The sequence below is a fragment of the Panthera tigris genome, chromosome D4 (assembly GCF_018350195.1).
Source record: "Panthera tigris isolate Pti1 chromosome D4, P.tigris_Pti1_mat1.1, whole genome shotgun sequence".
Classification (NCBI taxonomy): Eukaryota; Metazoa; Chordata; class Mammalia; order Carnivora; family Felidae; genus Panthera; species Panthera tigris.
This window is the reverse complement of record NC_056672.1, coordinates 91,376,886-91,401,283: the sequence shown is the minus strand read 5'-3', so window position 1 is coordinate 91,401,283 and position 24,398 is coordinate 91,376,886. Positions and strand designations below refer to the sequence as shown.

At 59.8% G+C, this 24,398-nt stretch overlaps 1 protein-coding gene across 6 annotated transcripts in view; it reads right to left on the bottom strand.

Annotated features, from left to right (window-relative positions):
* Positions 1 to 897: 897 nt before the first annotated feature.
* OLFM1 (olfactomedin 1) overlaps positions 898 to 24,398 on the bottom strand; it is a 36,065-nt gene continuing 12,564 nt past the window's right edge. For 3 of the 6 annotated variants that reach the window (XM_042964839.1, XM_042964838.1, XM_042964837.1), the window contains exons 2-6: positions 23,110 to 23,259; positions 18,197 to 18,352; positions 16,012 to 16,231; positions 8,745 to 8,851; positions 898 to 1,816 (exon numbers count right to left, since the gene is read on the bottom strand). In XM_042964839.1, the coding sequence (XP_042820773.1) occupies positions 1,142 to 1,816; positions 8,745 to 8,851; positions 16,012 to 16,231; positions 18,197 to 18,352; positions 23,110 to 23,259 (1,308 nt within the window). In that variant the 3' untranslated portion in view covers positions 898 to 1,141. Of the gene's footprint in view, positions 1,817 to 8,744; positions 8,852 to 16,011; positions 16,232 to 18,196; positions 18,353 to 20,479; positions 20,847 to 21,322; positions 21,444 to 22,147; positions 22,271 to 23,109; positions 23,260 to 24,398 lie in introns of those variants that run through there. The other 3 variants (XM_042964843.1, XM_042964840.1, XM_042964842.1) reach the window with 3 other exon arrangements.

The following is a 24,398-nucleotide window of genomic DNA, read 5'->3' as shown; positions in this document are numbered from 1 at the left end:
TGGCGGTGGTGGGGGGATGGGGGTTAGAGACCCGTGGAGAGCGTGTGTCCTCCGGGGAGAGGACCGCCCAGACTCTGGAATATGTCACAAGGGGCCAGAGTCTCCGTCCCTTCCAAAGCCTCAGGAATGACAAAGGGAACAGTATCTCCTACTATCTTTATTGTTCCTTAGATAACTGGACAGTACAAAGTTCCCCTCATTTCTACTTAAAACCTGTACGTCCTGCGTTCTGTTACCCTCAGGAACGTTCCTTTCCCACTGGAAACGGAGTTTCCCCAGACAAGCCCTTGCCACCCATGGTTACATTACTGAGATAATTTAACAAGAGGAGTAGAATTCCTTTGATTACTATCAACATGAACTTGATTACCTCTTTCTAAGGGTGAACACTGAGTATTTTTTTTTTTTTTTCTTTTTGGAAACAAAAACCATCCACTTATTAACCCAAACTACGGCACGGCATTTACAACGTTCACAGCATCAACTGAACACACAGAGCTACCGCCTCAAGGAAAGGACAGACGGACGCGGCACGATATATCTACGGGGGACACGAGCTCAAACAAGTGGGCGCTGCGGCCGTCCGCTCCACGCGGGTCCGTGGGGACGCCGAGCCTCAGCTCAGCTAAGACAGGACACGCGGTGGAGAGACGGCGGCCGTCACGGATGAGTTACACTAGCCTACGTCGGCCCCTGCGGACGCCCCGTGCGGCCCGGGGCGGGGGTGGGGGGGAGCCCTGGTCGGGACACGGCGGTCACGTCCACCGGAGCTGGGCACGATCTAGGGGGGATGTCCATGCGACCTGACGGTGGTTGTTCTCGGCCGAGAGCCGGCCAACAGTCATTGCCTTGCTTCTGCATGAGATTGTTTGACCGGAACGGGGGCCGGGCGGGGGCGGCGCTTGGGGGTGGGGGTGGGGGGGTCAGGGAGCCCTGGACTGCAGGTCCAGCTGCAAAGACGGGGGGTCTCTTCCCAAGGGTGTCGCCCTCTTGCTCGGACCAGAAGTGCACGGAGAGAACGCTGCTGATGATCGTTTCGAAGTCAGTGTATTATTAGCATCGTGAGCTTATCTTGGCAGCTGCTTTGCAGAGACTTCCACGCGGGTGAGGACCCGGACCCTCGGCCTCCGGGCGGGCGCGACTACAACTCATCGGACCGGATGACGTGGAACAGGGTGACGTTGTAGAGGATCTGGTGGCCGTTGTTCCAGGCGTACAGGGCGCGGTCCTTGGGGTTGTAATCCAACATGGAGATGTGGGAGTACTTGTTCTGGAAGGGGATGTCGATGTACTCGTAGGTGGAGGCGTTGGTCTGGTACGCGTAGTGGACCTTGGTGCCCCCCGAGTAGCCGTTGGTGACGTAGAGGGTCCCGCAGATGATGAAGGCCTCGCCGGCACTGCGCTTGGGGTAGCTTGTGTTCCAGGTCTGTAGCACCTGCAGGGACACGGGGTCCAGCTTGCTGATCACGATGTTGCCGGCGTTCTGGTTGGTGGCGTAGACGGCCCACAGCCCGTTCTCGTCCACCATGAGGTCGATGTCCGAGTGGCCGCCCCAGGCGTAGTGGTACATGTTGTTGTAGCCGGCGTAGTCCAGGCTGCGTGTCTTGAGGATGGCCTCCGTCTTCAGGTCGAACCTGATGACGATGTGGCTTTGGAACTTGTTGAAGTAGATGGAGCCGTTGTAGACCACCTGCCCCGTGCCGGACCAGGGGTGCGGGAGGCGGTGGGACGTGAAATTGTCCGTGGTCATGAAGTCGGCCATGGATTTGTACTCGCGGACGAAGCGGTTGTTGTGGTAGCCGTCCATGTACCAAACCTGCGGAGAGGGCACACCCGTCGGCCGCTGGGGGTGGGGTGGGGGAGGGCTCCTCCCTCGGACCAACCCCCTCCCCCCCGCCCCCCCCCCCCCCCGACTCCGGGCTCAATCTACCGGCCATCGGGCCGGCACCGAGAGAACCAGGGAGGCCACACGGGGTCCCGTCATGTCCCCCCTCCGAGCCCGCAGGGCGCGTGTGCAAGGGCCCAGGGCTGCTCCCCGCCTGGAGAGAAGGGTCCGGTGCAGAGAAGGGCTGGGGGAGCACACCCTGCAGAGGGGGCTTGGGGGCCGCCGGGCCCGAAATGGAGCCCTCTGCTCGGGCTGTGTCCACTGCTCCCTCCCCAGCCGGGTGCTCACACTCATGGGGGGAAGGAAGGGACTCCATCAGGGTACGAACCCCCAACCAGCGAGACGGCGCCGGATGAGAACGCCCGCAGCCGCCAGCGGCTCCTGTGGCGTGGGGGCCCATCGCCAAGGGCGCCAGGGAGGGCCAGCCCCCGCGAGCCAGGGGCCGCCGAACACGGGACCTCTCGCCCCTCCAGGCCGTCACGGCTGCCCTGCCTGCCGGGCAGCAAGGCACCGATTTGGCGTTTGGGGCGCCGCGCGTGGGATCTCTCTGCCACACCCGACGCGGGGGATTTTTCTCCGGGAAGAACGTGGGCTTCGCGCAGGGCCCCCGGTGTCACAAGCCACCACGATAACAAACCCAGTCGTGGCCCCCATTTGGGGCCACGGTGGAAGAGATTTCCGATTATCGCTTAAATGCCAGTTGACTCGAAAACGGTCTAGACTTTGTACAAAACGCTTTAGTCATTTTCCACCAATACGGGAGCAAATTAGAAAGCAATGCAGTTAGTCAGAGGAAAGTCTGCCGGGCTAGTGCAATCCCCAGTGCATCTGTCTGGCAGTGAGACAGCTGCTTTATCCATCAAGGGCTCTGCCGGCTGCAGGAGAGATTAAGGGCGTGGGGCTTTCAGACATGGCATTACACACGCGTTAAAAAATTTACAGAAAATCATAACCTCGCTCCTGAGGCATCCATTCGGATGCTTAGAGGCAGGTGCGCTTTCTGTTTTTAACGCGATAAACACACACACACACACACACACACACACACACACACCAAAAAACCCAGGTCTCGTCTGGAGGCTTTTATTGCCCTTAGCCCCCCGGCAGACCAGCCCACGGTGATGTGGGTCTGGGATCAGAACGGGCAAGTGCCGTGAATCAAGGGGTTTCGGAGGCCGTGACTGCGCGGCCGAGGGGTGGCCCTCCTGCCTCCGCCTGGCTCTCTCCTGAGACGGGGAGCTCACTACTGATTCCAAGATGAGGCTCCAATGACACCCCCCCAAACCCTCTCCTGACCCGTGCCTGCAGGAACTGCCTCTCTCCCTCTCTGAATGAGCACAGACATCTCCTCCCCCACGAGTGGGCCTGTGATCCTAGAGACCCCCAGGGTCCGGTGCCTCCTTGCCGTGGGCAGAGATGGGTGAAACGGGCATCGAGTTGCTCAGGATTTGTAAACTGCCTTTTCTTTCCGGAAATTAGCAAATTGGATGCAGGGCACCATGCTTTTGGAAAATGCAATTTAGGCCGGGAGGGAACATCAGCACAAGGGGCCAAACGTTTAACCACAAAGAGACAAGACACTCCATGCAGAAAGAGGCACATGATCACAGCCCCACGGGCCCCGAGAGGAGGGGTCCCTGCCTTCGCAGAGGGCACCTCTCCTCACTCTCCTCTCCCGACCGGAATGCCTTTTCCCTCCTTTCCACGTCCCCAGGCTCACACGGAATCCCGACTCTCCGGCCTCGTCCTGAACCCCCACAGCTGAGCCCCTAGAGCCTGGAACCCGGCTGCCCTCTGAGCCCCGGGGCACGCCCACTCCCCAGAAAGATCACACCGGACTCCAGGGACGCAGCCAGGCACGCGTGTTGGTTAAAGCTCCCGGGTGAGGTCGGACCCTCCGGCTTGGAGCCCCCGCTGCTTTACTGTGGACCTGACCCTGCCTGGCTCCTCCCGGGACTCTCAGCCTGGGCTCCTCGCCCCCCGGCCCCACCACTCCCACGTGACTGGTTTCCGCCCTGGCCCCAGCACCAAGATTTTTAAGACCCATCTCTGGATTAGACAAACCAGGTGGAAAACCATTTCCCCAGCTACACAGGGCGAGTGTGGGGCCAGACCGTCTCCCCGTGTCCCCTCCCGGGCAGCCCAGGGCCCGGCCCAGAGCAGATAAGCAGGGGGGTCCCCTTGACAAACCGACTGTTCGAGAGTTCTTGCTCCCAGCCCAGGTCCAAGGCCAAGGCTCCCGCAAGGCTGAGCTTCTGGAACGTGTGGGGCGGCCACGAGAGGGTGGCCCAGGCCCCAGCTCCCGGCTGGAGGCCAGATCCTACCAGATGTTTGGGCACTTGGCATTCACAGCCGGGTGGGGGCGGGAGACCTTTTTCATCTCGTGCTTCCCGGGAGGACTCCGTCTGAGACCCAAGGCCGGCCACCTAGGTAAAGGCCCAGGTCAGCACCGCCGTGTCTAGAAGCCCGGGCACAGGTCTGTCTTCACACACACGGGACTCTGTGGCCGGGACTGGCCCCCTGCCGCTTCTGGTTCTCACGCCCACCCGAGTGCCGAGAGGGCTGTTACCCCCATTCAGACAGAAAGCTGAGGCCAGAGGGGTCTGGTGGGTCTGCCAGTGGGCAGAAGCTATGCCCACACCAGGTGGCCAGGCCCCGGGCTCCCAGCCAGGAGGGGCTCTGCCCCAGGGATGGGGGTGCCCCTGACATCCGGGGGGTAGAGGCCAGAGGGCTGTGGACCACCCTCCTCCGTACAGAGTGATGCTGTCCCCGGCGTCAGCCGGTGGGGCCGACGAGCCACGGGGGTGCTGGCCCGGCCCGGAACCGGGCATTATGCCCGCAGGGTGCAAGGTCTTGCCCTGGAGCCCGGAAATGCCCCTGGCTGAAGACCACCGAAACCCTCCCTTCCCCTCCTAGGAAGAGGGCCGCACACCTGTGTGGTGCATGGCAAGCGGGTGTGGGCGACACCCAGGCCCGAGGTTTCTTTTGCTCCCGCTTAGGAGCCCAAGCAGACACATCTTTCCCCGGGCGAGGCCGAATTCAGAAACACACCCACCTTGACCTTCGTAGGCGCCAGTGATCTTGAGGAAGGGCCCTGTGGACGACCAGTCCTCCTGGAGAGATCGTCCCAGATACAGGCGCAGACCCTCGGTCTCTGCCTGGCCTCAGTTTCCCCTTCACAGAACACGGCATGGATGACGTGACCCCGAGTGCCCTCCCCTGGCCTCCTACGTCAGAGGCTCAGAGGCGGCCGTGGCCACAGCAGGCTGCTTCAGAGCGCATCTCACGATGGAAACAGTGGCCTGTGCCCCCGTGCCCTCAGTTATGCCATCAGCTCCCTGCTGGCTCCGGGGCCTGATGCCGAGTGAACCCCCAGACCATCACTCTCCCCAGCTTCCGCCTGCCTCTGCACCTGCCAGGCCAAGTCCCTGGCTCCCGGGGACTGAGAGATGCTCCCACCGCGATGCCCTCTCCCCCCACTGATCAAGCTCACCGCCCAGAGGCCGTTTCCTATGCTCCCCCGGAACCCCCCGGGGCAGGGAGCTCTCAATTTTGTAGTGGGGTGAATGGTGGCCCCCCCCAAGATATGTCCACATTCAGGAACCTCTAAATGTGACCTTATTTGGAAAAGAGAGTTTTGCAGATATCGTTAAGGATCTCCAGGTGAGGGCCTCTGGGTTAGGGTGGGCCCTAAGTCCCATGACTTCTGTCCTAAGAAAAGAGACGTAGACACAGAGGGACTGACACCTGGGACATCCACGGCAGAAGCCAGCCAACAGGAAGGAAGGTGTTCTGGACTCTAGAAGGTTGGTCCACAGAGTGGGCAACAGGTCTCAGAATCGGGGCAAGGGGTCTCCTGGGGGTGAGGGGGCGGACACAGCCCGGCATCAGGGTTAAGAGCTTCTGGAGTCCCGGTGCCACCACAGGCGTGTGGGCCCGTCACGGCCGAGAGAAGGCAGCATCTGGACACAGTGGAAGGACACCAGAGGCCAGCATAGCGCCTGGCACACAGCTGGTGCTTAATAAAGGAGTCAAGGAAGGACACAAAGGCGCCCTGAGCTAACCTTGTTCTAACAGCTCAGCGCAAGGGCATCGGGAAGCAGCAAGCTGTGGCTTCTACTCTGCAGCCCCCCATGGGTCCCCCCTCCGGCCGCCAAGGACCCCCGCGCAACTTCCCCGCCCCCGGCCTCTGGCCGCGCGCCTCTCGCTGCGCCTGCCCCCGACACTGACACGGATTCCTGTTTCCCTTTGGAGCACGTTACTGGTCTCCCGCGTGTGTGGGACACCCCAGACGGGAACACGAAACAGATCACACGAAACGGCTCTCTTCCACATCAACGGCAGGGCCCGGGGACGCGTCGCGCAGCCGGCTGGCTGGGAGCTGGCGGTGGCTCCGAGCAGCCCCAACCACACGGGGGCCGGGCTCTGAGCTGCCGAATGCCCAGCGCCCAGCGGCCCCCACCAGCCAGCCCCGGCTCCTCCCTTCCCTTTGCTGGCGGCTCCCCGCGAAGCCGCCTCCCGCCGTCCCTCTCTGGCACGCTCTGTCCGTCACCAGGGCCTCCTCTCCTGGAGGGCGATTGAGTCATCGAGCAGAAAATAGATGTCTAATTACCAAGAGCATGCATCAGCCCTCAACAGCCCCGCACACCTCCATCCTCCCTGTTCGGGGCGGGCAAACAGCTGGGCCTCCAGGAGCCCCCACACGTGGTATCTCTGGGAAGAGAGATCCTCTGCCCGGTGCTGTTTACAACAAAGGAAAGCGACATCAAAATGGGGGCCAGAGGCACGTCTGCAGCGTCAGACGCGGGCTCAGTGCCCCCGACTCGGGTTCATTCTCCGCAGCGACCGAGGCTGGCTCCAGGCTCCCCAAGGGCCTGTCTGGGTGTGTGTGTGTGTGTGTGTAGGGGGCGGGGAGGCGGGCTGCAGGCAGGAGGTGGGGAGAGCGTGGTCTGGGGAGACTCAGCCTGCTGCACATGTTCGTTAATAAACCCACGGACCGGCCTTTCCCGAGACCTTAGCCAAGAGACTGGACCCGGGTTTTCTCATCAAACGGCAGACGTAAGGGTGGTCTCCACACTGGCAGGTGGCTGGAGGGTCGCAGGAGGCCCGACCGGGGCAGGGACGCGTGTCAAGGCCCAGCCGCTACCTTCCCTTGTGTTGACGGACCCGTGCGCACACCTGAATGCGTGAGCGGTGCCGGCACGGAGAGCGGTGCTCTCTCGGGGCCCTGCCTGCGCGCCTCGCTTTTGTTTCCCGAGTGCCGCCCCAGAGCAGGGCTGGGGTTCGCCACGAGGGATGTGGACCAGAAAACCCATCTGGATAACAACTAGCCAATCAAACCGTCAGAAAACTTGCCAACTGACTGCCAACTGACGTGGCCCAGCTGACTGTCCAGACTCTGGAAACAGAACGGAAATGCCCGGCAGACCCGTGTCTGCACGCATATCCCGGGTTTGCAGTCAGTCCCTGGTCGGCCCCCCCAGAGTCCTCCGCGGCAGGGGCTGGAGAACGCCAGGAAGGCAGGAAGGCCCCCCAGGCGGGGGCGGGAGGGTGGGCAGACAAGTCTCAGGCTCCCAGAGAGCCCACAGTCACTGTCCCCAACCCACCTTCCCCAGGAGGAAGTGTGCCAGAAGCATGGAGCCACCCCTTGTCCCAAATACAAGAGATGATGCCTCATGCTTCCCGCAGGCGTGCGAGTGGGGGAGGGGAGCCGGGGGGATCAGGAATCTCGGGGAGAGAAAGCCACCCACCCCTTCCCATTAGAGTCGCCCAGACAAGGCCCTTAGAAGGTCTCGGATTTCTAACCCCCCCTGCTCTCAATCCTGCCTGAAGGAAGAGGTGAGACTTTTTACGAAAGTGATCAGTTTCCAAATGTCCCGCAACCCCCTGAAAACAAGGGGGAGGGAGGGCAGGAACCGCCCCGGAGTCTGGCCTGTTCACGCGGGGCCGGGGCGCATGGCCGCGGGACAGCGACAGCGTGGCCCAGACCGTGTCCTTCTTCCCCTGGGAACCCCGGGCGAGTCTTCCCCCAGCGGAGGCTCTATCGTCACAGCTCTGTGCGGGCGTCCCTGCGCTCAGCCAGCCAGCCCTCGCACCCACACCCCAAAGGGGCTCAAACACCACAACCTAGGCCCTGCGTTTCTCTCCTTTTCTGCGTTTTTACCCAGGGGAAAAGTCTAGAAAAAAAAAGAACACAGCCTCTTCCCTAAATCAAAAAGGAACACGAGTTTCCATCAGCCTTGAAAGGAATAACAAATGAAATACAAATGAGATGTCATTAAAGTAAGGAAGGCCAAACAGTTCTCCTGGAGCAGAGATGGGGCTGGAAACGTCTGGGGCGGCTGCAGCCACAGAGGACTCCAAGCACCCCTGCCCCCTCCCCCCTCCCCAACCCCTCTCCCTGCATATCCCTGCCCCCTCCCTCTCCTCCCCCCCCCTCCCCCCGTCCCCTTCCTCTGCCCCTTCCTCCCTGCCCATCACCCCCCTCCCCAGCCAGAGAGACAGAGTCGAGCCTCCTTGGAGGCTATGCACGGATCCACCTGCTCTGACGGTCCCCGCAATCCATCTCAGGGCCTCCTACAGTGACCCATCCCTGTGGTCTGGGGCTCTGGGTTAGCACGGGGACCTCAGCGAGGGACCTGGGCCCCTCTGCAAAGCTGCCTGGGCCCAGGAACACACCCCCAGGGGCCCCAAGCTGTGCTCAAGCCACAACCGCTGGAGTGGTTTTCTGGGTAGGTGGGCACCCAGGCATCGGAGCGAGGGCCAGACACACGGGGGACGGAGACAGGCTCGCCTGGCCCACGAGGGCACTCTTGTCCAAACAACCTCACACCCAGGCCCGACGGAGGGGGGCACTTACCCTGTTATCCCCTTCTGGGGCCAGAGGGTCTGTCATCCAGGACCCGAACCTCGAGCCAGAGGTCTTGATGGTCACGGGGTCACTGATGCCCGTCAGCTTGCCACAAGCTGGAAGACAGTGCACAGTGCAGAAGGGTGAGTCCCCCGGCCCGACCCCAGCCTCCCACCGCAGGAGGACGCGGGTCCCCTCCGCCCCTCTGGGTCTAACGGCTGCCCTTGTTTTCCTGGGCAATGGGCTCAGCCACAGCTCCAGCCCATAACGCGGCCGGAGAGATGGCAGGGTGCATCCGAAGGCCCCGTGCTGCAGGGTCACCCCAGGGCTCCCTGCAAGGTGCCGCCTGGGCCCTGAGGTGCCTCTCTGGGAGGAGCCCGCTGCTCTGCACCCCTCTGTCAGTCAGAACCAGACTAGGGGAGTGGCCAGCTCCTCCTCTGCCGGACAGCCTGTGAGCCTCTCCCGCAGAGGGAGAAGCTCCCTTCTGCCTGGGGGGAGCCCTGCAGCCTGAGAGCAGAGACCCTGGAGGCATTGATGGAGCAGGGCAGAGGGACAGAGGGGCCCTCGGATGTGGCCTGAGGGCCAGGACGGACTCAGGGCCACACAGCCACTCGGCACCGCTGAGGCTGGGACCCAGCACCCTTCCCACAGTCCCATGGGCCTCCCAGGCTGCACCTGTCGGCCCAGCAAAGACTCCACTCTCGGGCGAACACCAGCCTGTGTGCACAGCCACTCAGCCCTTCCAGAATCCTGGCCACAGGGCGCTCCTGACCCATAGGAGCCTATCAGCACGCGGACATGCGGTCCGCAAGGTCCCAAGAAGATCCGGGAGTTTTCGGAAGATTGTCAGTGACTTAACCCGGGGACACAGTTTAGCCAGGATAATCCTGCAAAGCGGACGGCAGGCCAGGCCTGAGAGACTAGTCTCTCTCTACAAACTTAAAGCGGGGTGAGTATATACATTAGCATCATCGCACAAGACTGCCGAGACAGACCCCTGACATCGCGGCCCAGTGCCTGGCAGGAGCACGGAGGCCGTGGCGGGATAGGTAAGAGCCACCAGCAGGCAGGAGCGGGGCTGGCTTCGCCTCCAAATTCCCATCGGTGGTGCCGCCCTGCTCCCGGCTGCTGCCTTGAGTCCACACCTATTTTTACCCGCCTATCCCTTCCCCTTCTCCAGATTGCCTGTCTGTTCCGCCTTCAGGAGCAATCGTGTGCTCTCCCACGTAAGTACTGTCCCCTCACAGACCGAGCTTCCGGGCAGCAGTCATGGCTCGCAGGCTGCAGGCGGGCCAGGTCTCCGAGAACCACAGCAAGCTTGCCGGGCCCTGTCCCCCCTCTGTGGGAGGAGAGAGGGTGGACGAGGGGACTGGACGGCCGTCCAAGGTTAGCCAGCGTCTACAGGGACTAGAAGTAAGAAAAAGTGGGTGGGTTCTCGGAAATCTCAGGAGAGCCCGTACCAACTTTTCACCTAACGCGCCTCTTGAGGATTCAGGGTGGGGTTCCCTAAGTGTTTGGTCTGGAGGAGGGGGAACGTGGGAGAAGCAGGACCCAAGGCTGGTGTCCCCCTGCCCGGTAGGGTTCCTGTGACCTGGGGGCTCTGGGCTGCCAGGAGACAGCAGCTTCTCTGAACTGGGTGGGAATCTGGAGATGCTGACCAGGGACCCCTCCAGCCTCCCCACCGCTGAGCCAGGGGACAGCGGTCCTGCCTGGAAGGAGGAGTCCAAAGGGGCCATCGCCCCCAAGGATGTCATGGCTTGGGGAACCCAGCGGGCCTGCGGGTTTCTATCCAATCGCCCACCGAAGTTCCGGCCAAGTCTGTGCAGCCATACCCCGCCCCCCCCACCCCCCACCCCGTGCTGGACCATGACTGCCCGAAGGAGAACAGATGTCTGTCCCCCACGCCATACTCAGAAGGCAAAGAGCCGGCCAACGCCGCAGCTCGGCTCAGATGCCGGGCCCTTCCTGCCTCCACACCTTTGCTGGGGCTGTTCCCTCCACCTGGAATGCACCCCCCCACCCCGGCTCCCCCCACCCTCCCACCGGTCCTCTGTGGCTTGGCCCAAACCCACGCCTCTTCCCGAGACCTCTGCCTTCTGAACTCTGCCCACCTTGTCCCCGCTGACTCATGCTCACGACCACACATTTCCTGGGGCCGTGGACCCAAGCGGCCCGGTCTTACCGCCCCAGGCAATAAGCCCGTTGCACTCACGCTCTTTCCGCAAGGCCCAGCCCGGGGAGCTGTCCGTGAATGAGTGAGTGAGTGAGTGATCGCTCAGGTACTTAGAGGTGAGATTACTCCTCTCAGAAAATCCTCATGAGTCTACTGCTTTGCTATGTGCCCAGCACAGGGGACAGCAAGGGAGCAAGGGTCACCCTCCCCCGAGTGAGGCACAGACCTTCTTCCTTTTCCACGAACTCAGAGGGGAGTAGTGGAGACTGAAGGGGTTGACCAGGGGGGAGAGTCCAGGAGGGCAGCTGATGTGAATCATGGCTGTGAACTCAGACTACGGCTGTGGAGAAGACGGGGTTCGTCCCCAGCAGAGTCAGGGTCACGGCTGCCCTGAACCGCTACACCACGTCCTGCCCACCGTGAGCCTCCTGGCCTGGGCTGCGGAGCAGGGGAGCAGGGCCTTTGGGGCTGGAGGCAGCCAGCCCTGCTTGAGTCAGGGAGTTATTTTTGGTTCTCTGTCCAGACGGGTTCTGCCATGACCTGGGGAGCTAACATGATCTCAGAGAGCCCCGTGGCAGGGCCTCACGGAAGAGTCTTGGCACATTCAGTTCAGGAAGGTGTCCCTTTCTGTCACGAGGGCTCAGGATGTGCGTAAGGTGGGGAGGAGGCTCGGGAAGCGCCCCTGCGCAGGTGCAGCTTGGAGGGGGCGGAGTTGCTGGGCCCGCACGGCCGCCCTCGAGAGCCCAGGACGGGTCTCAGGAGGGAGGATGCCCGCAGAGCCGGGAGCCCGGACGAGGCAGTGTCCTGCAGACGAAGTCATTTGCCTCTTGCCATATTCCTAGAAGGAACTCGCTTCTGACAACAGCCTGGACAGTCTCCACGAGGAGCCGTGAGCGGGTCCGGGGCGACACGCCCGCCAAAGAACCAGGCCAGAGACCAGACCGTGGGGTCGACGGCCCCACGGCAGGCAGGCCGGGCCCCCGGGCTTTTGGTCTCCCTTGCTCCCAGCTTTCATCCCTCAAGGACTGGGAACAGTTCGCAAAGCTGGGAGCTTGGGCAGACCTGTGTCCTTGCAGGGAGAGCAGCCTGAGGACAGAGCTCAGGCTGCACACAGCCCTGGAGCCTGGGAGGGGCACCCGGAGAGGGCCGCTCACCCCGCCTCCACTCACGGGCAGGGCAGGGCAGGGCAGGCATCAGGAGACCTCTCAGCAGGCATAATCCTGAGCGCTTCCTGGGAGGACTCCAGAAGGCGACGCCGGCCCTGCCAGGATCCCACCCAGGCCAAGACGTGAGGAGGGCCTCGGATGCGGGTCTGCTTCCTCCCCGCCACTCCCTCGGGGTCTCCTGCAGGCAGAGGCACCCACACTCAGCTCTCAAGCCTCGACGGGACGCAGCACCCTTGGGCCAGCAGCTCGCTCACCGGCCCCTGCAGGCCCCAGGGAGCAGGTCACGGCCGATCCCTCTGCCTCCCTGAACCCGCCACACCTCCAGGGCCAGAGAACAGGAGGGAGGCTTCAGGCTTGCCTCCTCCAGGAGAGCGAGCCTAGGAAACGGTGCCGAGGCAAAGCGCCGTGCCCGACACCCAAAACTGGCAAAAACGTCTACAGTCTGATGGCTAGCAACGTGCACGCTGGGCTGGTGGGGTCGGTGATGCCCCGGGGCTTCATTCAGATGTGTTCTCCGTGGGACAAGAAAATCCCCCCCACCCCGCCACCACAGATTGTAGTGCTCTGGGTGTCTGGGCACTTCTTTCCCACCCAGGATAGTATAATGCGGGAAGCCCTAAAATCAGCTATCCCTCCGCCCATTCTTAAAGACAGGAAAACTGAGGCCTGAAGCTAGCAGGCACACGACACGCTCGGGATGTGTTGATGTACAAACAACATTTTGCACTGGATCCTGAGTCTCTGGCTCGGCTGGTGTAGCTGCTGGGTCACCTGACTCCGCAGGCTCCCCCCAGGGAGGCAGTGAAGTTTCACGCCCCAGCTCGGGGGACAGGGCCGCTGGGCAACCGTGGTGCTCGCTTATCTGGGAACGAGGGGAGCTGCAGGGGTGTGGCCGGAAGTGCGCCCCCTCCCCCCCCCCCCACGCAGAGGAATGCCCAGAGACGCTGAGCCCCCCTCCAGTTTTAGAAAAGGAGTTTCAGAGTCGTTTTTTTCTGGCTGGGCCATCGGGAAAAACATACAATCCCCTTGAGAGAGAAATCTTTACCAACAGAGACAAAACAAATGGAACCTTGTTTGTTTGTTTTTCCCCGTGTATGTTTTGGGGTCAGGGATCACCAGCATCGTGGACTTAAAGAGAAGGCGGCCACAAGGAGAACCCTGATTAGAGGCGCTGCACCGTCACACCGGGCAGGTAACGAGGTGCCGTTTGGCAAGCCAAGGACCAAGAGACAGACTGGAGACCAAGGCACCAAGGCGCCAGGGCGGGGCGGGGCGGGGCAGGGCGGGGGGGGGGCGGCCGGGGAGCTGCGGGAGCCCCAGCCACCAGCCCCCACGGAGCCACCAGCCCCCACGGAGCGGGAGGCGGGCTCTGTGCTTCGTGCTCACCGGAACCTCCAAGCAAGCAAACAGGCCGCTAAGATGGGGCCCGTTTGCAAGGCGGAAATAAAGACCAAAACAGCAGCCGCAGGACGGGAGTGTGGACCTTAAGTTACTGAGCCTAAGTGACAGCCCAGGGAGATGGGACAGCTACTGCTCACTGTATCATCCACTGTTCATCTACCCCCACACCTGCTCACCCACCTGGCTGTTCATCTATCGACTGATTGACCGCCTACCTTCCTGCCTCCCTACCTACTTACCTATCCTCTGCTATCTGCCTGCCTACCTAGTTATCTATCACCTACTTCCTAACTGGCTGCCTACCTATCACCTACTACCTACCTACCTCCCTCCCTCCCTGCCTGCTTGCCTACCTGTCACCCCCTACTCTGTCAGATGCAGTGTGCAGCCATGATGGGAACAGTGTCCCTGGACTTCCACCGCGACCCCAGGGCACGGGGACTCCTACACCCTCACCGTACAGATAAAGCAGGTGGCAGTGCCTTGGGAGAGTCACACGGCCACAGAGCAGCACTTAACCACTTTACCGCACTGCCTGCCCCAGACGGAGGGTTCTCCCGCTTTGGTGTTGTTTACCTGAATCGCCCGGGGTGCTGGTTAAATGCAGATCCCTGGGCCCCACCTGCAGACTCCGATTCAGTGGGTCTATCTACAAGTCAAGGTGTTTCTGAACAAAGAAACGCAGAGGCGAGACCACACAGCTGCACTCCCGACACGTAGAGAATGCGGTCCCCGGGACTGGTCCTCTCTCTTCGCTCCCAAATCAACCATTTTGGCGGCCCCAGGGGAACCACGTGAAAGCCCCAAGGTTCAAAGTTGCAAGGAAAATTCACGCAGCTTCTAAAAATAGGCCAAGTGTTTTTAGGGGGTGGCATCCCCCTCGGAGAGGCCTGCGGCTTCTCTGCCTTGGTAACTTTCCACTCTGAATTTCCGTTTTGCTCCCTGACCCCTGACTGGGAAAGCATGGAGGTTTCATCGCCATTTCTCACTGGTATACACAGTCAGTATCCCAGCGAGGGGAAAACATAGTCAAAGAGCCCTCCCCCACCCCCAGAGTCCTCAGAGGCTGGGACAGACCTCTCAGTGGGGGTGTTGGCAGGGTGTGGCCAGAGAGAGGCGATGGTCAGCGTGGGGTAATTGTGGCTAGAAACCCAAACCTGTGCCCAATGGTAAGAACCACACAGCCCATCGTCTTAAACACAGCCCCATCATTGTGAACATTCGAACATCCACACGGACCCCTGCAGTGTCAGAACAGGTCCCGGGTCCCCCAGCCCCCGACACTGGGGTGCGGTGAACCATGTCACTGGAAAAACGCAGCAGACGATCCCTCATGTGACATGGCGTAAGTGCCCACGGTAAACCAGATTAAAGTCCCAACGCCTCTCGCTGTCCCTTCCGGGGCTGAGGTATGTAACAAGCGTCTGCCTTTGCTGAGGTGCCTAGAACGGCATTTGAGATAATCTGGATGTTCCGACTGGCTCAAACGGGTGCGGGGGGCGGGGGAGGGGGCCCTGCCGACTCCTTCCTCGCTCTCTGGACACTCCCTTTCACCTCACAGCACTAGGGATTTTAAAAAGTATTTGTGACCTTCGGGACGTTGTAAGTTTATAAAGAGGCATTTGGGGTGTGTTTTTGTGTGTGGGGGGAGAGGGAACAAAAAGGGAATCAAGTTAGAATATCAGATAAAAACCTAAGGGAAGCTTCTTCATAAGTCAAAATGACCCTCCGTCACCCTAAGAAGTACACGGCAGGGACACGAACCACCTTGGTGTCAAAAAACGGTAGGTGAGAAGGGCCAGCGAGTCTCGGTAAGAAAACCCAAGAATTAATTGGAAAAACTGAAACGTGCTAGAAGAGTGGACCCAGACGCTAACGAGCCACGACTTGTGGAAGCAATAATCCACGGGAGAGTTGACAAGGCGAGCGGGTATTCGATCCCAAGAACCTGAAGGGGTTCCCCCAGCGGCGGGGGTCCTTCCCGGAATAGGACAACGGGGTGGAGGGGCCGGTGGGCTCAGAGTTGCCGCTCTATCCAGGCTGTTAGGAGGGACTCGTGCCTTTACTCCCCGTGAACGGCAAGTCCTCTACCGTGGTGTGACTGGAGTTTCTCTTGTCTTTTATTCAAACTACGCCCGACGCGTTCTCTTGGGAGTTTCCTCAGCCCCTGTCCCCAACCCGGAGAGAATCTGAGATGTACGTTTCCAGCCCTATCGACCTCGTGTCCTAAACTCACCCGGGACACACGCGCGCGCACACACACGCACACGCTCGTACACATCCTTCAGATGGTGTGTGGCATCTGATGCCTTCTCCAGATGTGCGACTCCACGGGGTCTGTGAGCTGGCCTCCTCTGCACAGGGTGGGACAGTGCCCTAGCCTGAGTGCCGCCTACCGGGGAGCCTAGGCGGGAGCCCTGCCCGGGGCCTCTCTGAAGCCAGGCGGGCGCTGTCCGCTTCAGCACCACTCCCTAAGCCTGTGTGGGAGCGGAGGTGGGCGGAGCAGAGCCGCGCCCCCGCAGGGTTCTGGTCCTACCTAGTTTTTGCATGCATGCACGGAGCCTTTCTTCAAGATTGGACACTCTGCTCTGCAGTTCATCGTAGTCATAGGCGCCAATCTCCTCTTGCAGCTCGTTAAGCACTGACGTCAGGTTCTGGACCTCCTCTTTAAACTGCAATACCAATTTGGCATCGGCCTTGTACTCCTCCAACACAGGTATCAAAGGCCTAAGTTCATCCATTTTCGCTTTTATCGCCTGCAAGGTTAAAATAAGCTGGGTTCAGTGCTCTGCGTGCAAAAACTTGCCACACCCTGCCTTGGCCTGGCTTCTCTCCCTGGGTGAGGGAGGGTGTGCACCTTCCTGCTTTCTTTATAGGTTTATGTATTCTGGTCCAAACGGGGTAGAAAAGCATATTAAACAGTCTCCAGAACACCAACATATTTGGGAAAGTCTTTATTGTCAGTTTAGAATGCAACATCTTAAGGTTACATGCTTTTAGTCACACACACAAAGTTTCTTTTTTTTTTTTTTCTTTTTCAAAAAATGCATTGACAAGGGTTCAAACTATCCATGAAATGCATCTACAGTCACATGCAAAAGAGGATCCTGGTTGTATTCAAGGTTCCTTAGTGATATGGTGCTAAGTATTGGAAAATAATAGCAAAACTGCATGGTGCCCAAGCTCTCTGACCCTCTTTCATGGTTACATGGGAGTGGACTGCCTCTTCAGTCAGTGCAGCATTGAAAAAAACGCTTTTAAGTTAGCCCTGCAAGCAAGAAAATGAAATACTGTTGAAGAGCTGCCTCACTAGCTTGCCTTAAACAGACAGCCATTAATAGACAAATATTTTCATGGTCACTTAAAAAAAAAAAAATCACACTGCGATGCTAGATTTCGTCCAAACCAACTGCTTTAACAGTTACAGAGCTTCCCTCGCAATTCCTGTTGAAATTCTCAGTGCAATTAAAGCATGGTAAAAGGCAAGGGGCTGCTTCTCCTCCCCCGGGGCCATACTGCCCCCAGTTTTGGAACCGGGAGGGGGATGCCTGCGTGCACAGTACCAGCACGGCGCGGCTAGCCCTCGGCGGCTAAAGGCACCCTCTTCTTTAGGGGAATCTGAGTCTATCACGGAGAAGGGAATGAATGCTGCCCTTTCAGGGAGAGACACAAACTCTTTTTGGTCAAGCAGGTCAAAATCTCTCTCTGAGATAATTCGCAATGACGTGTCAGGAGCAAGGACGTGTTCACCTGCCTCCGACGTGCGCAACCGCTTCATTTCTCCTCAACAGGCTCAGGCCTGCTATCGTTTTATTTATAATATAGATTTATGACTTCGTTAGCCTGCCATTTTGCCTATATAATGTATCGCTCTCAAAAGCGGATTAGTTCTTGCTTCATGCAGGGAGCACATCGAAGGAAAACATTAGCATAAAAAGGACAGGAAGACAGAGCATCAGCAATTTCTAGTCAAGCAGGGTTGTGTAATTTGACCTGTTCGTTTATATCTGGGCTAGATTGCTAATTAACATGCATGTATACCTTAATTGAGGTGCGTATAATTTTTCAATTTGAACATTTTGAAGCTGACTAAAGTAGAAATGTATATATACATATTTCTACATATGTATATATAATTTTAGGGCCAACTCTGGCTTTAATGTCCAGAGTTACCCGGGGGGGGGGGTGGGGGGGGGAGAAACACTTACCAGGAAGTGAGAAAGATGTTGGTGTCTCTCTCCTTCTTCCCTGCAAATCTACAGTGTGCCTTGTCATAGCTAAATTAGGTCAGATGTGAAAAATTGCCCTGAGTGATCCCCGCTCAGAAACGGCTCTAATCAATGAAGCTAATCCTTGGCTAATGTGATTTACCTGCAGCGGCTTGAGAATGACAACGACCAATCATGTCCCTTCCCGGCTAATCTGTGACCTGGCTCGAGAAGCCAGGTCTGGGGATCCCCCCGCACCACCCCCCCCCCCCCCCCCGCCTCAGAAGCTCACGGGGGTCTGAAAGCCATTCCTCAACCCACCCCTTTCAAGGTGTCATTCGCCAAACCAGGGCGGGGACAGGCTGCCTGTCTATTTCCAAGGACAGCAGCCCCCTTGCAAAGGGCGATTCTCGCTGGGCTCCTCCCCGGGCTCCCGGTTTCTATTTCCAGAGGGAAGGGGTGAAGCCTGAAGGGAAACCAAGCCCAGTCTTGGAGGAGGAGGGACACACTTACCTTGAACTGCCTGGCCAGGTGCTGCCTGTGGCTCTCCTCCACCTGTCTGAACTTGGACTCCAGCCCCTTCATCTGGTTCTCCATCTTTTCCACGTACTGTAAGTCTCTCTGAGTCCGCCTGTCCAGGACCTCTATGGACTGAGACATGTTCTGCACCTGTCAAAAAGGCAACAGGTTCAAGGAAGGAGCCGTAGCAGGTGCCCGCCCATCGTATTTGCCTTCTAATACACGACTGCGACCTTTTCCACACGGCCAACACACAGGGAACCGGAAGCGGCCCACACATCATTTACTAGTTAATCACCAACACCGGGGAGTGTTATGACCAAGGACTCCCCAAACAGAGCAAATTGCTTTGGTAAACATTTCGCCTGCCACGTTCCGGAATGCTTTTCCTTGCAGCCAGGGCTGCCAATCAGGGGTTCAGGAGCGTCAGGTCCTCCCTGGTCACGCACAGCTCCAGGCACATGGCTTTGGGTGACTCTTTTTCTTCCCTGTGTCAGGGATTGTGTTTAAGTCTCTCTACTCTGCAGGATGAAACCAGTTAGGCAGGCACGCATACCAAGAAAGACGAATAGTGCCTTTGGGCTGCCCCCACCCCAGGAAGAGCCTCTCTCTCCTCCTAAATCTCCCAGCCGTCCTGTTGCCAAGGCTGATGGCAGGAGCGTGGAACCAAGGAACAAGAGAACTGTTCTCCCTGACTCTCTGTCAACCCCTTTCCCCATCCTGCACGCCATCCATCACGCCCCGCGGTATCACAGGTAGATGACTGCTCTGCAAACATGTACATTCCGAACATACAGTCAGGAATCGATCACCCAGCAAATGAATAATCACTGTTTTACATCTTTGCAGGCAGATCAGAATTGAGTCTCGCCTCAAGATGGGACTTTAATATTCAACAGGATTCCAGGGAGCTTGAAAGAAAACAGTTTCAGTGCCGCCACCTGCCAGAGCGTTTTATTTTCGGGAAAGTGGCTCGTGCTCCTGGGCACAGGCATTTGGGGCGGTGGGGAGGCAGAACGGAGCTCAGGGTTGCTGCAGCGGAGTTTGGGTCATTTTCCCCAGAGTCCAATCCAATTACGAGGGAGGACGACACCTTTACAACCGCGAACTTTCAGCCCTGCTATTCCGCTGCCTTGGAAAACTCTCTCCCTTTTAGAAACAGAATCATTCGGGTATGACACGTAGCCGGACTTGGCCAGTGGAAAGCTGGTAGTGGTTCGGTTTCGGTGCCTCCTGTGCATCCTCCACCCCCACAAATAAAATAAAATAAAAGAGCACATCTAGAAGGCTTCTCAGTGGGAGAAACATTGACATTACTCATTGCAGCACTTTGAAATGCCCGGAATTTTACGGTTAGTTATTTAAAAGTAACACACAAACTCAGTTTAAAACTTCACGTTTGTAAAATACAATACGTGGGTGACTCTGACTCTCTCTGATCCTTTCTCTTTAGACGTTTCACGGGGACCTGGAATATATTTGCTCTCTTACCTTCTCTCTCCCTGCCCTCCTCGCACTGAATAACCAGCTGTCTTACCTCCTCACACTGAGTAACTACAGCACTCCCTTTGGGAAGACTCGTGAGTGTTGGTTACCTTAAAGCCCAGCCCAAACACCACCTCCTCCGGGGAGGCTTCCAGGATACGCCAAGCCAGGAGTGGCTGCACACTGCCTGGAAACAGCACTACCTTGTCGGTGCCATGCCTGCAGGGCAGTAACCCACTCATCTGCTTCAACAGCCAGGGGGTGGGAGGGGGCTGGGCCTCGTTCACTCCTGTAACCACAGCACGAGGCCCACACATCATAACGTGGGGAGTGTCCCCCCAGCAGCCACAATGCTGGGAGCAGGAACACAAATGGCGCCTCCAGTCCAGACCCCTCTCCCCTCCTCTCCTGGGACATCCGATTCCCCAGGAGCAAGGGCCTCCGTGGGCAGAGCAGGAGCCACTGGGTCCACCGGCTCCAGTCTCGAACTGCCAACAGGGGCCACACGCTGCACAACGGGCTTTTCATTTGCCAGGGAAGGAAGGCTTGGAACCAATTTTAAATAAGATCAAATTTAAGATTTAGAAAACAAAATTTAAGGATGCCAAGCTACCCAGCTGCCTTAACAGAAAACGCGACTCTCCCTCTGCCTCTCCCACCTCGAGGGAGGGTGGACCCTCCTCTCTGGCGGGTCACAAAGCGGAAGGGCACAACCACTCCCAGGAGCGCCGGAAGACCCCGCCCGGGGCCACCCACCCTCTCTCCCGCTGGATGTGTCCCTGAGAAGCAGACCTAGGAGCTCAAGGTCACGCAGCTGCTAAATGACACCGACCCCCCCCTCCCCCACGCTCTGCCCAGCGCGGCAGCAGGAGCTGGGAAAGCGGGGGGAGGGGCAGCGACAAGCAACGGACACACCCGGCCTCCGGGGATTAGCGAACCGCTAATTATTTACTGAATGTCTTCAGTGTTCCAGGCAGTGGGCTAAGCCCATCACGTCACTACTCCGTTCAAGCTCGATGAAACCCCGGTTGGCGAACACTATTTCCGGTCCCACTTTCTGCATAAGGAGAGCCAGGCTCAGAGAGGTCGAGCGGACTGTCTGCCGCCACACGGCGGCCAGCCACGATTCAAGGCCTGGGCTGACTCCAAAACCCACGCTTCCAAATTCAGGGCAGGTGGCTTCCTCGAGGGGAACAGAAACAGAGCCCCCGGCCCCCCGCAGGCCTTTTCCACTCTGTGGGTTTCCAGGGGCCCTCATCCCCCCGCCCCCGGCCCCGCGTCAGAACCGGGCTAGCTAGCGGTCAGGCACTGCCTGCTGCCGCCAGGGCCCCTCCCAAGGGCTCCGGGCCAGTGACAGTCAGAGCCCCGGGCGTGCGGCCCACGACTCCACCGCGGGAAGCCCCCCGGGTGGTTTCGCGTGAAGCCAGGCCTGGGAGACACAGAACTAGACGCGAGGTGGCCGGCTGGGACCCCGGCCCCACCGACGGCACGCACGATCAGACCCGCACAGCTCGGTGCACGCTCCCCACGGCAAGAGAAGGGGGGGCGGCGACCGGAGGGAGGCCCCACGACGAGAACGCCGAAGCCCCCTCTTTTACAACAAAAGCTGCTGCCCTCTGAAAACACGGTGCCCACCGGGGTGTAAAATAGGGCCTTAAGTCGTTAAGCCGTGGCGCGGTGGCGTCTGTAGGCAGAAGAGAGGGCTCCCGGGCGGCGCTCTACCGGCTCTGAGAGCTTTCTAGAATTCAGAAAGCACCTCCCCCAAGAGCTCGGGGTTCTTCCTCACGGGCCCCCAGCCCCGCCCCCAGCCAGGCCCTCAGCCCCGCCCCCCAGCCAGAGCACGCCCCCCCCCCCAGCCCCGCCCCTCAGCCCGGACCCCCCCCAGCCGCGACGCCAGACAGGCCCCCAAGCCCGGCCCCCAGACAGGGCCCCCCCACCCCAGCCCAGCCCTCCGCCCGACCCCCCCTGCCCCGCCCCCCTCGGCCCATCTCGGCCCCGCCCCCATCCCCGCCCCCCAGCCCGGCCTCAGCTGTCCCAGAGGCCCCTTCAAGCTCCACCTCCTGCCTCTGCAATTCTGAATAATTAAAGGCCCAATTAGGCTTTGGTCTAGTTTGGTGTTAATGAACGTTTGTGGAATCTGCTAAATGCGTTTTACATTAATTCCTTGCAAGTGACGTACTGGGTGGGCTAGAGATGAGAACAGAGACCACACTGTCCTTAAAGGGGAGCGGGAGCCACAGCCCAGCGCCGCCCAGAGCCTCGGCCTCCCTTCTTCCTCCCCATGAGCCGAGCTGGGAGCGCTCCCCGCCCCCAGTCGCTCCCCGCCCCCTTCCCTCCACACTTCCGGGAAACTGAGGGCAAACTGGGACCTGGTCGTGTGAGGGGTGGTGGTTGGGCGGGGCCCAAGCGAAAAGGTCCCGACCTAGCACCACAAGGTGGTCCCCCTGCCAGCGACCTGACCTGCCCCAAGACCCTCGCGGCTCGGCCGGCGCCTCCCCTCGTGTCCTCAACAACGGCCAACGTACAGTTTTACTGGCGCGTGTGTGATGTGTTTGTGGGGTGTGGGTGTGTGTGACTGTGTACGTGGGATGTCCACGGGGTATGTGTGGTGTGTGGGGGTGTGTGTAGATGGCCCTGTGCATGGCGTGTGCGTGTTGTGTCCATGTGTGTCCGTGGGTGGTGTGTGTGCGTGCACAGCTCTTGGGGGGGGGAGGACAGAGGACGCCAGGCGGGGGCGCCGCTCCGCGGTTTGAGTGCCGGCCCTCCCCTCCCCCCCAGAGCCAGCTGCTTGGCTCGGGACAGGTGGTCCACCCTCTGACTTCCACTCTTGAAACGGGGTGAAAAATCTCACCAAGTTTACATGATCCTCGTGGAGATTATTTGGAACGATGGCTTCCGAGTGTGTATTTGAGCCACACGGTGCCGTTCGCAGTGGGTGCAAAGGTGAGGACCCAGTGTGATTTTGCTCCCGAAGGCCTGCTGGGGGGGGGGGGGCAGGGGGAGAGCCCCAGGGGCAAAATCCAAAGGGCTGCAAGGACGCCCCCCGCGGAGCTGCTCCGCGCCAGCCCCCAGCCCCCTGGACTGCGCGTTTAGGGCATCGCCAGGAGGGACCGAGAGGTGGTGGCAGCGAAAGAAAGCACCCGGCGTCCCCGCACCCCGCTCCCACGTGGCTCCTCAGGGGAGTCTGCAGCGACGGGCGGGGTCTACTCGTCTCCTCCTGGGCCATCCCTGGGGGTTCTGCACCCATCCATTCACTCAGTCACTCGTTCACAAACATTCTGAGTGTGGACGTGCCAAGAAAGAGGGAGGTCTTGAAGCAGGACAGACCCTGCAGGCTGGCCGAGGCTTGGTGCTGGTGTGGGCGCGCGCGCGCGCGCGCACACACACACACACACACACACACACGCCCCACACGGACTCACCTTCTCCAGCAGCTGCCTGAGCTGTTTCGTGCGGGCGTCCCGTGAACACATGGTCTGCTGGGGGGCGACCACTGTGCAGATACACCTGCCCTCGCTGTCTTGGGCAGAACTATAAACCTGCCAGCTCTCCTCGGGGTTGGTGGGCAACACCTGGAGGGGGGGGGGTGGTGAGGGAGCGAGAGGGAGAGAGAGGTCAGACCGTAAGGCAGTGCAGCAGGAAAGACACCTGGGGAGGACTGTCAGAGTCCAGCCTCCAGGAAAAAAGGGCAGAAACGGTCCAAAGACGCGTTGGTTCTGACCACGGGGAGGGAAAGGGGCCCCCGAGAACAAAGGGGCGATCTCCTATCAGGGTCCCCAGGGCCAGAAGGAAGTGAAACAGACACGACTCTCTTAATTCTTTTTTTTCAAATCCAGGGCATTTTTAAATTCCAGGGATGTTTGGAGTTCTGGCATCTGACCAAATTGATGGGTTAGGAGGACGGGAGGGAAGAGGCCGCAAGCCGGCAAGGAGCCAGGGAGGAAAGCAAGTGGCTGGTTCACTCGCAGCACGTAATTCAGAAAGACGATCTCCTCCCCACAAGGCAAGCAGGGGTGGCTGGCGCAGCCTCGCTCCGCCGTCCCTGACGCGAAGGGATGTGGCACCCGCGGCAGAACCCGGGATCCAGCCGCCCGTCAGCCCAGAGCCGCAACGCCCCGAGCCCCGACCGTCCCCGGCACCCCGGCAGAGGCCGCCGGAGGAAGCGCCAGGCTTCCGACCCGGCTGCCACGCGCGGTCCTTCAGTGGATGTCACCAAGTTTCTGGCGGCATGGCGCTCGCACCCAGCCTCGGTCCCGGGGTATGCCCAAGGACCCACCAAGGAACCGGAGCCGTGTGTGGCCGGTGTCACCTTGCCGCCCGGCTCCGGTCCCGAGCGCCAGGGGCACAGGGTGGACGCTGCTGTGGGAAAACACTCCCTGAGCACAGACCCTCCCCGGCAGCCTGCCCGGGCGCCTCAGGTCACCTCCCTGCTATTTTTAGCCCGGCTGGGAGGAGAACCTATAGTAGTCATACATTTGTTTCATTCATTGCCAACCCCAGAGGCTCAGGACCCAGACCCGGGAGCAAAGTCATTATGAGAGCACTGGAAGGAAGCACTTGAAACGGCAGGTGAACGTGACAAGGGTCTCAGGAGGGGCTCACACGGAGACCTGTGCCCAGGGCAGCAAAAACCAGGTGGGAGAGGAGCCTCCTGCCCGCCCCCCCTTCATTCCCCACCAGGAGGGGCCCGCCTGGGGTCCTTCCTTCCTCC